Genomic DNA, 18,763 nt, shown 5'->3' on the forward strand with positions numbered 1-18,763 from the left:
ACTCTACCCACACTGACTGGACTCTACCTACACACTGACTGGACTCTACCTACACACTGACTGGACTCTACCCACACTGACTGGACTCTACCTACACACTGACTGGACTCTACCCACACACTGACTGGACTCTACCTACACACTGACTGGACTCTACCCACACACTGACTGGACTCTACCCACACACTGACTGGACTCTACCCACACACTGACTGGACTCTACCCACACACTGACTGGACTCTACCCACACTGACTGGACTCTACCCACACACTGACTGGACTCTACCCACACACTGACTGGACTCTACCCACACTGACTGGACTCTACCCACACTGACTGGACTCTACCCACACACTGACTGGACTCTACCCACACACTGACTGGACTCTACCTACACACTGACTGGACTCTACCTACACACTGACTGGACTCTACCTACACACTGACTGGACTCTACCTACACACTCACTGGACTCTACCCACACACTGACTGGACTCTACCCACACACTGACTGGACTCTACCTACACACTGACTGGACTCTACCCACACACTGACTGGACTCTACCCACACTGACTGGACTCTACCCGCACACTGACTGGACTCTACACACACACTGACTGGACTCTACCCACACTGACTGGACTCTACCTACACACTGACTGGACTCTACCTACACACTGACTGGACTCTACCCACACTGACTGGACTCTACCTACACACTGACTGGACTCTACCCACACACTGACTGGACTCTACCTACACACTGACTGGACTCTACCCACACACTGACTGGACTCTACCCACACACTGACTGGACTCTACCCACACACTGACTGGACTCTACCCACACACTGACTGGACTCTACCCACACTGACTGGACTCTACCCACACACTGACTGGACTCTACCCACACACTGACTGGACTCTACCCACACACTGACTGGACTCTACCCACACACTGACTGAACTCTACCCACACACTGACTGGACTCTACCCACATTGACTGGACTCTACCCACACACTGACTTGACTCTACCCACACACTGACTGGACTCTACCCACACACTGACTGGACTCTACCCACACACTGACTGGACTCTACCCACACACTGACTGGACTCTACCCACACTGACTGGACTCTACCCACACACTGACTGGACTCTACCCACACACTGACTGGACTCTACCCACACGCTGACTGGACTCTACCCACACACTGACTGGACTCTACCCACACACTGACTGGACTCTACCCACCACTGACTGGACTCTACCCACACTGACTGGACTCTACCCACACACTGACTGGACTCTACCCACACACTGACTGGACTCTACCTACACACTGACTGGACTCTACCCACACTGACTGGACTCTACCCACACTGACTGGACTCTACCCACACACTGACTGGACTCTACCCACACACTGACTGGACTCTACCTACACACTGACTGGACTCTACCTACACACTGACTGGACTCTACCTACACACTGACTGGACTCTACCTACACACTGACTGGACTCTACCTACACACTCACTGGACTCTACCCACACACTGACTGGACTCTACCCACACACTGACTGGACTCTACCTACACACTGACTGGACTCTACCCACACACTGACTGGACTCTACCCACACTGACTGGACTCTACCCGCACACTGACTGGACTCTACACACACACTGACTGGACTCTACCCACACTGACTGGACTCTACCTACACACTGACTGGACTCTACCTACACACTGACTGGACTCTACCCACACTGACTGGACTCTACCTACACACTGACTGGACTCTACCCACACACTGACTGGACTCTACCTACACACTGACTGGACTCTACCCACACACTGACTGGACTCTACCCACACACTGACTGGACTCTACCTACACACTGACTGGACTCTACCTACACACTGACTGGACTCTACCTACACACTCACTGGACTCTACCCACACACTGACTGGACTCTACCCACACACTGACTGGACTCTACCTACACACTGACTGGACTCTACCCACACACTGACTGGACTCTACCCACACTGACTGGACTCTACCCGCACACTGACTGGACTCTACACACACACTGACTGGACTCTACCCACACTGACTGGACTCTACCTACACACTGACTGGACTCTACCTACACACTGACTGGACTCTACCCACACTGACTGGACTCTACCCACACTGACTGGACTCTACCTACACACTGACTGGACTCTACCCACACACTGACTGGACTCTACCTACACACTGACTGGACTCTACCCACACACTGACTGGACTCTACCCACACACTGACTGGACTCTACCCACACACTGACTGGACTCTACCCACACACTGACTGGACTCTACCCACACTGACTGGACTCTACCCACACACTGACTGGACTCTACCCACACACTGACTGGACTCTACCCACACTGACTGGACTCTACCCACACTGACTGGACTCTACCCACACACTGACTGGACTCTACCCACACACTGACTGGACTCTACCTACACACTGACTGGACTCTACCTACACACTGACTGGACTCTACCTACACACTGACTGGACTCTACCTACACACTCACTGGACTCTACCCACACACTGACTGGACTCTACCCACACACTGACTGGACTCTACCTACACACTGACTGGACTCTACCCACACACTGACTGGACTCTACCCACACTGACTGGACTCTACCCGCACACTGACTGGACTCTACACACACACTGACTGGACTCTACACACACACTGACTGGACTCTACCTACACACTGACTGGACTCTACCTACACACTGACTGGACTCTACCCACACTGACTGGACTCTACCTACACACTGACTGGACTCTACCCACACACTGACTGGACTCTACCTACACACTGACTGGACTCTACCCACACACTGACTGGACTCTACCCACACACTGACTGGACTCTACCCACACACTGACTGGACTCTACCCACACACTGACTGGACTCTACCCACACCTGACTGGACTCTACCCACACACTGACTGGACTCTACCCACACACTGACTGGACTCTACCCACACACTGACTGGACTCTACCCACACACTGACTGGACTCTACCCACACACTGACTGAACTCTACCCACACACTGACTGGACTCTACCCACATTGACTGGACTCTACCCACACACTGACTTGACTCTACCCACACACTGACTGGACTCTACCCACACACTGACTGGACTCTACCCACACACTGACTGGACTCTACCCACACACTGACTGGACTCTACCCACACTGACTGGACTCTACCCACACACTGACTGGACTCTACCCACACACTGACTGGACTCTACCCACACGCTGACTGGACTCTACCCACACACTGACTGGACTCTACCCACACACTGACTGGACTCTACCCACACTGACTGGACTCTACCCACACTGACTGGACTCTACCCACACACTGACTGGACTCTACCCACACACTGACTGGACTCTACCTACACACTGACTGGACTCTACCTACACACTGACTGGACTCTACCTACACACTGACTGGACTCTACCTACACACTGACTGGACTCTACCTACACACTCACTGGACTCTACCCACACACTGACTGGACTCTACCCACACACTGACTGGACTCTACCTAAACACTGACTGGACTCTACCCACACACTGACTGGACTCTACCCACACTGACTGGACTCTACCCGCACACTGACTGGACTCTACACACACACTGACTGGACTCTACCCACACTGACTGGACTCTACCTACACACTGACTGGACTCTACCTACACACTGACTGGACTCTACCCACACTGACTGGACTCTACCTACACACTGACTGGACTCTACCTACACACTGACTGGACTCTACCTACACACTGACTGGACTCTACCTACACACTGACTGGACTTTACCTACACACTCACTGGACTCTACCCACACACTGACTGGACTCTACCCACACACTGACTGGACTCTACCTACACACTGACTGGACTCTACCCACACACTGACTGGACTCTACCCACACTGACTGGACTCTACCCGCACACTGACTGGACTCTACACACACACACTGACTGGACTCTACCCACACTGACTGGACTCTACCTACACACTGACTGGACTCTACCTACACACTGACTGGACTCTACCCACACTGACTGGACTCTACCTACACACTGACTGGACTCTACCCACACACTGACTGGACTCTACCTACACACTGACTGGACTCTACCCGCACGCTGACTGGACTCTACCCACACACTGACTGGACTCTACCTACACACTGACTGGACTCTACCCACACACTGACTGGACTCTACCCACACTGACTGGACTCTACCTACACACTGACTGGACTCTACCCGCACGCTGACTGGACTCTACCCACACACTGACTGGACTCTACCCGCACGCTGACTGGACTCTACCCGCACGCTGACTGGACTCTACCCACACACTGACTGGACTCTACCTACACACTGACTGGACTCTACCCACACACTGACTGGACTCTACCCACACTGACTGGACTCTACCTACACACTGACTGGACTCTACCCGCACGCTGACTGGACTCTACCCGCACGCTGACTGGACTCTACCCACACACTGACTGGACTCTACCCACACGCTGACTGGACTCTACCCCCACACTGACTGGACTCTACCCGCACGCTGACTGGTCTCTACCCGCACGCTGACTGGACTCTACCCACACACTGACTGGACTCTACCCACACTGACTGGACTCTACCTACACACTGACTGGACTCTACCCACACACTGACTGGACTCTACCCACACACTAACTGGACTCTACCCACACTGACTGGACTCTACCCACACACTGACTGGACTCTACCTACACACTGACTGGACTCTACCCACACACTGACTGGACTTTACCCACACACTAACTGGACTCTACCCACACTGACTGGACTCTACCCACACGCTGACTGGACTCTACCTACACACTGACTGGACTCTACCCACACACTAACTGGACTCTACCCACACTGACTGGACTCTACCCACACACTGACTGGACTCTACCTACACACTGACTGGACTCTACCCGCACGCTGACTGGTCTCTACCCGCACGCTGACTGGACTCTACCCACACGCTGACTGGACTCTACCCACACACTGACTGGACTCTACCCACACGCTGACTGGACTCTACCCACACACTGACTGGACTCTACCCACACACTGACTGGACTCTACCCACACACTGACTGGACTCTACCCCCCACACTGACTGGACTCTACCAACACACTGACTGGACTCTACCCACACACTGACTGGACTCTACCCACACACTGACTGGACTCTACCCACACACTGACTGGACTCTACCCGCACACTGACTGGACTCTACCCGCACACTGACTGGACTCTACCCGCACAATGACTGGACTCTACCCGCACACTGACTGGACTCTACCACTGACTGGACTCTACCCACACGCTGACTGGACTCTACCCACACACTGACTGGACTCTACCCACACACTGACTGGACTCTACCCACACGCTGACTGGACTCTACCCGCACGCTGACTGGACTCTACCCGCACGCTGACTGGTCTCTACCCGCACGCTGACTGGACTCTACCCGCACGCTGACTGGACTCTACCCGCACGCTGACTGGACTCTACCCGCACGCTGACTGGACTCTACCCACACACTGACTGGACTCTACCCACACACTGACTGGACTCTACCCGCACACTGACTGGACTCTACCCGCACACTGACTGGACTCTACCCGCACACTGACTGGACTCTACCCGCACACTGACTGGACTCTACACACACACACTGACTGGACTCTACCCACACTGACTGGACTCTACCTACACACTGACTGGACTCTACCTACACACTGACTGGACTCTACCCACACTGACTGGACTCTACCTACACACTGACTGGACTCTACCCACACACTGACTGGACTCTACCTACACACTGACTGGACTCTACCCGCACGCTGACTGGACTCTACCCACACACTGACTGGACTCTACCTACACACTGACTGGACTCTACCCACACACTGACTGGACTCTACCCACACTGACTGGACTCTACCTACACACTGACTGGACTCTACCCGCACGCTGACTGGACTCTACCCACACGCTGACTGGACTCTACCCGCACGCTGACTGGACTCTACCCGCACGCTGACTGGACTCTACCCACACACTGACTGGACTCTACCCACACACTGACTGGACTCTACCTACACACTGACTGGACTCTACCCACACTGACTGGACTCTACCTACACACTGACTGGACTCTACCCGCACGCTGACTGGACTCTACCCGCACGCTGACTGGACTCTACCCACACACTGACTGGACTCTACCCACACGCTGACTGGACTCTACCCCCACACTGACTGGACTCTACCCGCACGCTGACTGGTCTCTACCCGCACGCTGACTGGACTCTACCCACACACTGACTGGACTCTACCCACACTGACTGGACTCTACCTACACACTGACTGGACTCTACCCACACACTGACTGGACTCTACCCACACACTAACTGGACTCTACCCACACTGACTGGACTCTACCCACACACTGACTGGACTCTACCTACACACTGACTGGACTCTACCCACACACTGACTGGACTTTACCCACACACTAACTGGACTCTACCCACACTGACTGGACTCTACCCACACGCTGACTGGACTCTACCTACACACTGACTGGACTCTACCCACACACTAACTGGACTCTACCCACACTGACTGGACTCTACCCACACACTGACTGGACTCTACCTACACACTGACTGGACTCTACCCGCACGCTGACTGGTCTCTACCCGCACGCTGACTGGACTCTACCCACACGCTGACTGGACTCTACCCACACACTGACTGGACTCTACCCACACGCTGACTGGACTCTACCCACACACTGACTGGACTCTACCCACACACTGACTGGACTCTACCCACACACTGACTGGACTCTACCCCCCACACTGACTGGACTCTACCAACACACTGACTGGACTCTACCCACACACTGACTGGACTCTACCCACACACTGACTGGACTCTACCCACACACTGACTGGACTCTACCCGCACACTGACTGGACTCTACCCGCACACTGACTGGACTCTACCCGCACAATGACTGGACTCTACCCGCACACTGACTGGACTCTACCACTGACTGGACTCTACCCACACGCTGACTGGACTCTACCCACACACTGACTGGACTCTACCCACACACTGACTGGACTCTACCCACACGCTGACTGGACTCTACCCGCACGCTGACTGGACTCTACCCGCACGCTGACTGGTCTCTACCCGCACGCTGACTGGACTCTACCCGCACGCTGACTGGACTCTACCCGCACGCTGACTGGACTCTACCCGCACGCTGACTGGACTCTACCCACACACTGACTGGACTCTACCCACACACTGACTGGACTCTACCCGCACACTGACTGGACTCTACCCGCACACTGACTGGACTCTACCCGCACACTGACTGGACTCTACCCGCACACTGACTGGACTCTACCCACACACTGACTGGACTCTACCACTGACTGGACTCTACCCACACGCTGACTGGACACTACCCGCACGCTGACTGGACTCTACCCGCACACTGACTGGACTCTACCCACACGCTGACTGGACTCTACCCACACGCTGACTAGACTCTACCTACACGCTGACTGGACTCTACCCACACGCTGACTGGACTCTACCCACACGCTGACTGGACTCTACCCACACACTGACTGGACTCTACCCACACACTGACTGGACTCTACCCCACACACTGACTGGACTCTACCCACACACTGACTGGACTCTACCCACACACTGACTGGACTCTACCCACACACTGACTGGACTCTACCCACACACTGACTGGACTCTACCCACACACTGACTGGACTCTACCCACACACTGACTGGACTCTACCCACACACTGACTGGACTCTACCCACACTGACTGGACTCTACCCTCACACTGACTGGACTCTACCCACACGCTGACTGGACTCTACCCACACGCTGACTGGACTCTACCCGCACACTGACTGGACTCTACCCACACACTCACACATACTACACTGACATTCCAAAACACACACACACACACACACACACACACACACAAACACACACACACACACACACACACACACACACACACACACACACACACACACACACACACACACACACACACACACACACACACGAAACACACAAACATACATGTTGACGCCGCACACACACACACACTTTAATAACGCTGCTGCTACTCTATTTGTTATACAGTGCATTAGGAAAGTATTGAAGCCCCTTCAATCTTTTTCTCTGTTTGTTACATATTAAATGTATAAAAAAAAAATCTCAATCTCAATACATAATGAAAAAGGGAAAACAAGTTAAAAAACAGAAATACTTCATTTACATACAGTGAGGGAAAAAAGTATTTGATCCCCTGCTGATTTTGTACGTTTGCCCACTGACAAAGAAATTATCAGTCTATAATTTTAATGGTAGGTTTATTTGAACAGTGAGAGACAGAATAACAACAAAAATATCCAGAAAAATGCATGTCAAAAATGTTATAAATTGATTTGCATTTTAATGAGGGAAATAAGTATTTGACCCCTTCTCAATCAAAAAGATTTCTGGCTCCCAGGTGTCTTTCATACAGGTAACGAACGGAGATTAGGAGCACACTATTAAAGGGAGTGCTCCTAATCTCAGTTTCTTACCTGTATAAAAGATACCTGTCCACAGAAGCAATCAATCAATCAGATTCCAAACTCTCCACCATGGCCAAGACCAAAGAGCTCTCCAAGGATGTCAGGGACAAGATTGTAGACCTACACAAGGCTGGAATGGGCTACAAGACCATCGCCAAGCAGCTTGGTGAGAAGGTGACAACAGTTTCTGTGATTATTCGCAAATGGAAGAAACACAAAAGAACTGTCAATCTCCCTCAGCCTGGGGCTCCATGCAAGATCTCACCTCGTGGAGTTGCAATGATCATGAGAACGGTGAGGAATCAGCCCAGAACTACACAGGAGGATCTTGTCAATGATCTCAAGGCAGCTGGGACCATAGTCATCAAGAAAACAATTGGTAACACACTATGCCGTGAAGTACTGAAATCCTGCAGCGCCCGCAAGGTCCCCCTGCTCAAGAAAGCACATATACATGCCCGTCTGAAGTTTGCCAATGAACATCTGAATGATTCAGAGGACAACTGGGTGAACGTGTTGTGGTCAGATGAGACCAAAATGGAGTTCTTTGGCATCAACCCAAACTTGCCGTGTTTGGAGGAGGAGGAATGCTGCCTATGACCCCAAGAAACCATCCCCACCGTCAAACATGGAGGTGGAAACATTATGCTTTGGGGGTGTTTTTCTGCTAAAGGGACAGGACAACTTCACTGCATCAAAGGGACGATGGACGGGGCCATGTACCGTCAAATCTTGGGTGAAAACCTCCTTCCCTCAGCCAGGGTATTGAAAATGGGTCGTGGATGGGTATTCCAGCATGACAATGACCCAAAACACACGGCCAAGGCAACAAAGGAGTGGCTCAAGAAGAAGCACATTAAGGTCCTGGAGTGGCCTAGCCAGACTCCAGACCTTAATCCCATAGAAAATCTGTGGAGGGAGCTGAAGGTTCGAGTTGCCAAACGTCAGCCTCGAAACCTTAATGACTTGAAGAAGATCTGCAAAGAGGAGTGGGACAAAATCCCTCCTGAGATGTGTGCAAACCTGGTGGCCAACTACAAGAAACGTCTGACCTCTGTGATTGCCAACAAGGGTTTTGCCACCAAGTAGTAAGTCATGTTTTGCAGAGGGGTCAAATACTTATTTCCCTCATTAAAATGCAAATCAATTCATAACATTTTTGACATGCGTTTTTCTGGATTTTTTTGTTGATATTCTGTCTCTCACTGTTCAAATAAACCTACCATTAAAATTATAGACTGATCATTTCTTTGTCAGTGGGCAAACGTACAAAATCAGCAGGGGATCAAATACTTTTTTCCCTCACTGTAAGTATTCAGACTATGACAAATTAAACTCAAGTGAATCCTGTTTCCATTGATCATCCTTGAGATGTTTCTACATCTTGATTGGTGTCCACCTGTGGTAAATTCAATTGATTGGACATGATTTGGAAAGGCACACATCTGTCTATATAAGGTCCCACAGTTGACAGTTCATGTCAGAGCAAAAACCAAGCCATGAGGTCGAAGGAATTTTACGTAGAGTTCCTAGACAGGATTGTGTCAAGGCACAGATCTGGGGAAGGGTACCAAAACATTTCTATAGCATTGAACGTCCCCAAGAACACAGTGGCCTCAATCATTCTTAAATTGAAGAAGTTTGGAACCACCGAAACTCTTCCTAGAGCTGGCACCCGAGCAAAACTGAACAATCGGGGGAGAAGGGTCTTCGTCAGGGAGGTGAACAAGAACCCGATGGCCCCTCTGACAGAGGTCCAGTTCCTCTGTTGAGATGGGGGAACCTTCCAGAAGGACAACCATCTCTGAAGCACTACACCATTCAGGCCTTTATGGTAGCGTGACCTGACGGAAGCCACTTCTCAGTAAAAGGCACATGACAGCCTGCTTGGAGTTTGCCAAAGGGCACCTAAAGACTCTCAGACCATGAGAAACACGATTCTCTGCTCTGATGAAACCAAGATTGAACTCTTTGGCCTGAATGCCAAGTGTCACATCTGGAGGAAACCTGGCACCATCCCTACGGTGAAGCATGGTGTTGGCAGCATCATGCTGTGGGGATGTTTTTCAGCGGCAAGGACTGGGAGACTAGTCAGGATCGAGCAAAAGATTTACTGAGCAAAGTACAGAGAGATCTTTGATGAAAACATGCTACAGAGTGCTCAGGACCTCAGACTGGGGCGAAGGTTCACCTTCCAACAGGACAACGACCCTAAGCACACAGCCAAGACAATACAGGAGTGGCTTCGGGACAAGTCTCTGAATGTCCTTGAGTGGCCCAGCCAGAGCCCGGACTTGAACCCGATCGAACATCTCTGGAGAAACCTGAAAATAGCTGTGCAGCGACGCTCCCGAGCCAACCTGACAGAGCTTGAGAGGATCTGCAGAGAAGAATGGGAGAAACTCCTCAAATACAGGTGTGCCAAACTTGTAGCGTCATATCCAAGAAGACTCGAGGCTGTAATCGCTGCCAAAGGTGCTTCAACAAAGTACTGAGTAAAGGGTCTGAAATGTAATTTCAGGTTTTTTATTTTCATAAATTTGCCAACATTTCTAAAATACAGTTTTTCCTTTGCCATTATGGGGTATTGTGTGTAGATTGATGAGGAAAATTTGTATTTAATCAATTTCAGAATAAGGCTGTAATGTAACAAAATGGGGAAAAAGTCAAGGGGTCTGAATACTTTCTGAATGCACTGTATTTCCTATTGCCTAGTCACTTTTATCCACATCAACGTACTGTATTACCTCAATTACCTCAACAACCTCATACCCCTGCACATTGACTCAGTCCTGGTACTCCCTGCACATTGACTCAGTCCTGGTACTCCCTGTATATTGACTCAGTACTGGTACTCCCTGCACATTGACTCAATACTGGTACTCCCTGCACATTGACTCTGTCCTGGTACTCCTTGTATATTGACTCAATACTGGTACTCCTTGTCTATTGACTCAATACTGGTACTCCTTGTATATTGACTTAGTCCTGGTACTCCTTGTATATTGACTCAGTCCTGGTACTCCTTGTATATTGACTCAGTCCTGGTACTCCTTGTATATTGACTTAGTCCTGGTACTCCTTGTATATTGACTTAGTCCTGGTACTCCTTCTATATTGACTCCGTCCTGGTACATCTTGTATATTGACTCAGTACTGGTACTCCTTGTATATTGACTTAGTCCTGGTACTCCTTGTATATTGACTCAGTACTGGTACTCCTTGTATATTGACTCAGTCCTGGTACTCCTTGTATATTGACTCAGTACTGGTACTCCTTGTATATTGACTCCGTCCTGGTACATCTTGTATATTGACTCAGTCCTGGTACTCCTTGTATATTGACTCAGTCCTGGTACTCCTTGTATATTGACTCAGTCCTGGTACTCCTTGTATATTGACTCAGTCCTGGTACTCCTTGTATATTGACTCAGTACTGGTACTCCTTGTATATTGACTCAGTCCTGGTACTCCTTGTATATTGACTCAGTACTGGTACTCCTTGTATATTGACTCAGTACTGGTACTTGTTATTGTTTTTATTGTGTTACTATTTAATTTGTCTTACTTTTTAATACTGAACTGTTGGGAATGTGCTCTGTAGTAAGTATTTCACTGTACAGTCTACACCTGTTGTAGACTGTAATTGATTTAATATTGAGTTAACCCCTCCCTTTTGCGCTCAGAACAGCCTCAATTCGTCGGGGCATGGACTCTACAAAGCATTCCACAGGGATGCTGACCCATAATGACTCCAATGATTGTGGACCGTTCTTGATGAACACGGGAAACTGTTGCGCATGAAAAACCCAGCAGCGTTGCAGTTCTTGGCACAAACCGGTGCGCCTGGCACCTACTACCATACCCTGTTAAAAGGCATTCACCCTCTTGAATGGCACACATTCACAATCCATGTCTCAGTTTTCTCAAAGCTTAAAAATCCTTCTTTAACCTGTATCCTCCCCTTCATCTACACTGACTGAAGTAGAATTAACATCAATGTGACATCAATAAGGGATCTTAGCTTTCGTTCTAAAATCTATATATTTCTTAATTCCATTCCTTTACTTTTAGAGGTGTGTGCGTGTTGTTGTTAATTGTTAGATATTACTGCACTGTTGGAGCTAGGAACACAAGCATTTCGCTACATGATCTGAAGGGATCATAGCGTTCACCTGGATTCACCTGGTCGGTCTATGTCCATGGAACGAGCAGGTGTTCTTAATGCTTTGTCCACTCAGTGTATGTCTAGCTCAGCTCGGGGTGTCACTCAGTAAACTCAGTCAGGTGTCATGCAATGAGCCATGTCAGGTCAGGAAGATATTCGTTCATATTCACTGAATTCACATTGAGTTGAATAGAGAACAGAAATGGTTCATGTTTTAGAGTCTGTGTCATCCTGAATGACAGCTTTCTGGCAGATTTAATGTATGAGGTTGGCCCCACAACCTCTTCTGACTGAGACGGATGGATTAACTCAAAGCTCAGACACAAATGGAACCCTATTCCCTATATAGAGAAAGAGAGAGAGACAGAGAAAGAGAGAGAGAGAGAGAAAGAGAGAGAGAGAACAATAATGTCATTCAGAGTGTGCGTTCGAGTGGTAATCCTAACTAAGCCGACTGTAGACGGACCTCGGGGAGCTGCATCTGCACTAGGACACTGTAGACGGACCTCGGGGAGCTGCATCTGCACTAGGACACTGTAGACGGACCTCGGGGAGCTGCATCTGCACTAGGACACTGTAGACGGACCTCGGGGAGCTGCACTAGGACACTGTAGACGGACCTCGGGGAGCTGCATCTGCACTAGGACACTGTAGACGGACCTCAGGGAGCTGCACTAGGACACTGTAGACGGACCTCGGGGAGCTGCACCAGGACACTGTAGACGGACCTCGGGGAGCTGCACCAGGACACTGTAGTGGTTTTCCAACAGAAAGGCTCGGATCATAACTGGCGGCAAAGTCGGTTCCTGTTTCAGTCACTTCTTTGGCCACGTTTGCGTGGGTCAAACAAAAAACACCCTTACGATTGGTTGATACATAGTTCCTCCCACAATGCAGCAGAGCACGGCATGGTACAGTGGGTGCAGAGACCTGAAGGAGACTTCATCAAAACCTGCATGACTTTTGGACACATTATTATTTTAAAAGTTCATGCAATCGACAAGTTGTCGCAAGTCGGACAATTTCTATAACCGTAATGCGACAACGATGGTCTCCGACTTGACAAAAGTGATCCACTCGAACGCGCCCAGTGACTTGGCAATCAGGATATATAATAATAAACAGAGTAGCAACAGCATCTGCAACGTGTGTCTATGCGTGAGTGTTTGACGTCACTCACTGAACAGAGGACAAAACTAAAGAAGAAAACAATTCTGATAAATCTGCAGTTCCTCACAATAAAATGACAGCAATTAATAAAGTTTTGTTTTCAAAGTCAGTCGGTCAGCTCGTTCAAATCTGTCTACACCCGTCTCAGAGTTAATTTGATTAAAACCTCCTACAGTAGGTAGGAGTGTACCAACAGCTACAGTCAAGTCAAAGACAATGGATTCATAAATGAGGAAGGCCTACAAGTGGGGAGATTTATCTTTCTCTCTCATTTTTTACAGACAGATTTTTTTAAATCTCAAATCCCTAACTTGCTGATCCATACTTGTCATATATTTGCTGTATTTGATAAACGGTGTTGCCCTTCAACTTGTAGGATTTGAAATAAGAGTAACCATTTTACAAATCTGGCGGTATGAAATAGTTATTATAGCTGTATACGTTATTCATTAGAAATAGAAAGACTACAGTGAAAAAAAGCTCCTTAAAGCACAATACGTCTATGCATAATTGTACCTGAGAAATTGTTTGCTATAAAGCTCTCTCTGACCCTCCCCTGTTAGTTTTCTGTCACGAGAAGACCCACTCACATGCGGAGGATGAGCTCTTCAAGAAGCTCTTCATCGGTTACAACAAGTGGTCCAGACCCGTACCCAACATCTCAGACGTGGTCATCGTCAAGTTCGGACTCTCCATAGCACAGCTCATTGATGTGGTGAGTAGTGACTGACAGGACCTGTGGACAGAGGAAGAAAGTCACAGAGAAACAGGGAAACTGTAACAAACAGGGAAACAGTACACAACAGAAACAGGGAAACTGTAACCAACAGAAACAGGGAAACTGTAACCAACAGAAACAGGGAAACAGTAACCAACAGAAACAGGGAAACTGTAACAAACAGGGAAACAGTAACCAACAGAAACAGGGAAACTGTAACCAACAGAAACAGGGAAACTGTAACCAACAGAAACAGGGAAACTGTAACAAACAGGGAAACAGTAACCAACAGAAACAGGGAAACTGTAACCAACAGAAACAGGGAAACTGTAACCAACAGAAACAGGGAAACTGTAACAAACAGGGAAACAGTAACCAACAGAAACAGGGAAACAGTAACCAACAGAAACAGGGAAACTGTAACAAACCAACCATCATCCTTGTGGAACCATGGACTTGTTGTCCATGCCCTTATAAATTGAGGCTTTTCTGAGGGCAAAACGGGGTGCAACTCAATATTAGCATAGTGTTCCTAATGTTTTGACAACCTTGTGCACCTCATCACTTCAGGCAACTTTTAACTATCTTTCCTATTGTATCACGGTTTCTCCGTGAACACTGCGGCCCTTGAGACAGAGGGAGAGCGAGAGTGCGACTTCACGTCCACCAGGAGATTAAAGTGAAATGCTGCTGGCTATGCTGTGTTCCTTTCTTGAACGTCATAAGAACCTCTACTGCTACCATCCTGTAGGTTTACACCTGGGCTCTCCAACCCTGTTCCTGGAGAGCTACTGTCCTGTAGGTCCAACCCTGTTCCTGGAGAGCTACTGTCCTGTAGGTCCAACCCTGTTCCTGGAGAGCTACTCTCCTGTAGGTTTACACCAGGGCTCTCCAACCCTGTTCCTGGAGAGCTACTGTCCTGTAGGTTTACACCAGGGCTCTCCATCCCTGTTCCTGGAGAGCTACCGTCCTGTAGGTTTACACCAGGGCTCCCCAACCCTGTTCCTGGAGAGCTACCGTCCTGTAGGTTTACACCAGGGCTCTCCATCCCTGTTCCTGGAGAGCTACTGTCCTGTAAGTTTACACCAGGGCTCCCCAACCCTGTTCCTGGAGAGCTACTGTCCTGTAGGTTTACATCAGGGCTCTCCAACCCTGTTCCTGGAGAGCTACTGTCCTGTAGGTTTCCAGGTTCCAGCCTAACCCTGTCCTGGTTCCGACCGGGTCTCAACCCTGTCCTGGAGAGCTACTGTCCTGTAGGTTTAACCAGGGCTCCACTGTTCCTGGAGAGCTACCGTCCTGTAGGTTTACACCAGGGCTCCCCAACCCTGTTCCTGGAGAGCTACCGTCCTGTAGGTTTACACCAGGGCTCTCCATCCCTGTTCCTGGAGAGCTACTGTCCTGTAAGTTTACACCAGGGCTCTCCAACCCTGTTCCTGGAGAGCTACTGTCCTGTAGGTTTACATCAGGGCTCTCCAACCCTGTTCCTGGAGAGCTACCGTTCTTTAGGTTTACACCAGGGCTCTCCAACCCTGTTCCTGGAGAGCTACTGTCCTGTAGGTTTAAACCAGGGCTCTCCAACCCTGTTCCTGGAGAGCTACTGTCCTGTAGGTTTAAACCAGGGCTCTCCAACCCTGTTCCTGGAGAGCTACTGTCCTGTATGTTTACACCAGGGCTCTCCAACCCTGTTCCTGGAGAGCTACTCTCCTGTAGGTTTACACCAGGGCTCTCCAACCCTGTTCCTGGAGAGCTACTCTCCTGTAGGTTTACACCAGGGCTCTCCAACCCTGTTCCTGGAGAGCTACTCTCCTGTAGGTTTACACCAGGGCTCTCCACCCTGTTCCTGGAGAGCTACTCTCCTGGAGGTTTACACCAGGGCTCTCCACCCCTGTCCCAGGAGAACTACCATCCTGTAGGTTTTCGCTCTAAATCCAATCTAGCACACCTGATTCTAATAATTAGCTGGTTGATACGTTGAATCAGGTTAATTACGACTGGGGTTGGAGTGTAAACCTACAGGATGGTAGATCTCAAAGAACATGGTTGGAGAGCCCTGGTGTAAACCTACAGGATTTCCCTCTACCCCTGTATTTCTCTATTTTTGTCAGTCTTTTGCCTCCTCTGTTTTTCTTTGACCTTTTTCTTTTCCTTTCTACAGGACGAGAAGAATCAGATGATGACCACCAACGTCTGGCTGAAACAGGTGATTCAGTACATTCAGTATATAGTGCATGTGTGTGACAGAGGTGTTTCAGTACATTCAGTATGTGTCATTTTCATTAGGATCCCCATTAGCTAACGCCGTAATGCTAGCTAATCTTCCTGGGGTCCAACAGCAATTAACAAGACATTACAAACAATTACAAATCAAGACTTCAAACATTCAACAAGTAGACAATACAGACAATTAAAATACCTGACAGGAAACACATTTAACATTCAGTTGATGCTATCTATCTCCTGTCCAGTCATATGGTCTATCTCATTAGATGTTCTTTCAATTTCCTGTCCAGTCATATGGTCTGTCACATTAGATGTTCTTTCTATTTCCTGTCCAGTCATATGGTCTATCACATTAGATGTTCTTTCTATTTCCTGTCCAGTCATATGGTCTATCACATTAGATGTTCTTTCTACTTCCTGTCCAGTCATATGGTCTATCACATTAGATGTTCTTTCTATTTCCTGTCCAGTCATATGGTCTATCTCATTAGATGTTCTTTCTACTTCCTGTCCAGTCATATGGTCTATCTCATTAGATGTTCTTTCTATTTCCTGTCCAGTCATATGGTCTATCACATTAGATGTTCTTTCTACTTCCTGTCCAGTCATATGGTCTATCACATTAGATGTTCTTTCTATTTCCTGTCCAGTCATATGGTCTATCTCATTAGATGTTCTTTCTATTTCCTGTCCAGTCATATGGTCTATCACATTAGATGTTCTTTCTACTTCCTGTCCAGTCATATGGTCTATCACATTAGATGTTCTTTCTATTTCCTGTCCAGTCATATGGTCTATCTCATTAGATGTTCTTTCTATTTCCTGTCCAGTCATATGGTCTATCTCATTAGATGTTCTTTCTATTTCCTGTCCAGTCATATGGTCTATCTCATTAGATGTTCTTTCTATTTCCTGTCCAGTCATATGGTCTATCACATTAGATGTTCTTTCTACTTCCTGTCCAGTCATATGGTCTATCACATTAGATGTTCTTTCTATTTCCTGTCCAGTCATATGGTCTATCTCATTAGATGTTCTTTCTATTTCCTGTCCAGTCATATGGTCTATCTCATTAGATGTTCTTTCTACTTCCTGTCCAGTCATATGGTCTATCACATTAGATGTTCTTTCTATTTCCTGTCCAGTCATATGGTCTATCACATTAGATGTTCTTTCTATTTCCTGTCCAGTCATATGGTCTTTCACATTAGATGTACTTTTATTTTTTTTCATGAAGGTGTATTTACTTTTTGCCTGAGAAATATGGATTGGTAAAGAGTTCCATACAGCTATGGCTCTATATAAAACTGTAGATTTAAGGTGATTTGTCCTTGGCTTGGGTTGTCTTAGCTGCCCTGAAGTTGCCTGTCTGGTTTGGTGGTTATGCGTGTTGCTAGTAAGTACTAACTGGCCTGAAAAAGAATGTGCTTTTTTAAAATTTTAAATATAACATTCCGAAAGAAAATCATAAGACTGGATAGTAATTTGTTCTCAACGTGAATCCATGAGAGATTCTGATACATTTCAATAATATGCATACGGATAGAGCAATGAAGAGCTAACCTGGCAGCCCTGTTTTGAGCCATTTGGAGCTTTTTCTTTGCTGCAGATAACCATATAACTGACAGTACTCTAAGTGTGATAGGACCA

At 48.5% G+C, this 18,763-nt stretch overlaps 2 protein-coding genes across 2 annotated transcripts in view; both read left to right on the plus strand.

The window, feature by feature from the left end:
* LOC139555794 (neuronal acetylcholine receptor subunit alpha-2-like) overlaps window positions 1-14,905 on the plus strand; it is a 42,373-nt gene extending 27,468 nt beyond the window's left edge. Inside the window, exon 4 of the mRNA XM_071369195.1 lies at window positions 14,756-14,905. Within this exon, the coding sequence (XP_071225296.1) occupies window positions 14,756-14,905 (150 nt within the window). The remainder of the gene's footprint in view (window positions 1-14,755) is intronic.
* The window catches only part of LOC139555938 (neuronal acetylcholine receptor subunit alpha-2-like), a 31,506-nt gene continuing 27,527 nt past the window's right edge, over window positions 14,785-18,763 (plus strand). Inside the window, exons 1-2 of the mRNA XM_071369340.1 lie at window positions 14,785-14,890; window positions 17,049-17,093. Coding sequence (XP_071225441.1) covers window positions 17,064-17,093 — 30 coding nt within the window. The 5' untranslated portion in view covers window positions 14,785-14,890; window positions 17,049-17,063. The remainder of the gene's footprint in view (window positions 14,891-17,048; window positions 17,094-18,763) is intronic.

The sequence above is a fragment of the Salvelinus alpinus genome, chromosome 27 (assembly GCF_045679555.1).
Source record: "Salvelinus alpinus chromosome 27, SLU_Salpinus.1, whole genome shotgun sequence".
Classification (NCBI taxonomy): Eukaryota; Metazoa; Chordata; class Actinopteri; order Salmoniformes; family Salmonidae; genus Salvelinus; species Salvelinus alpinus.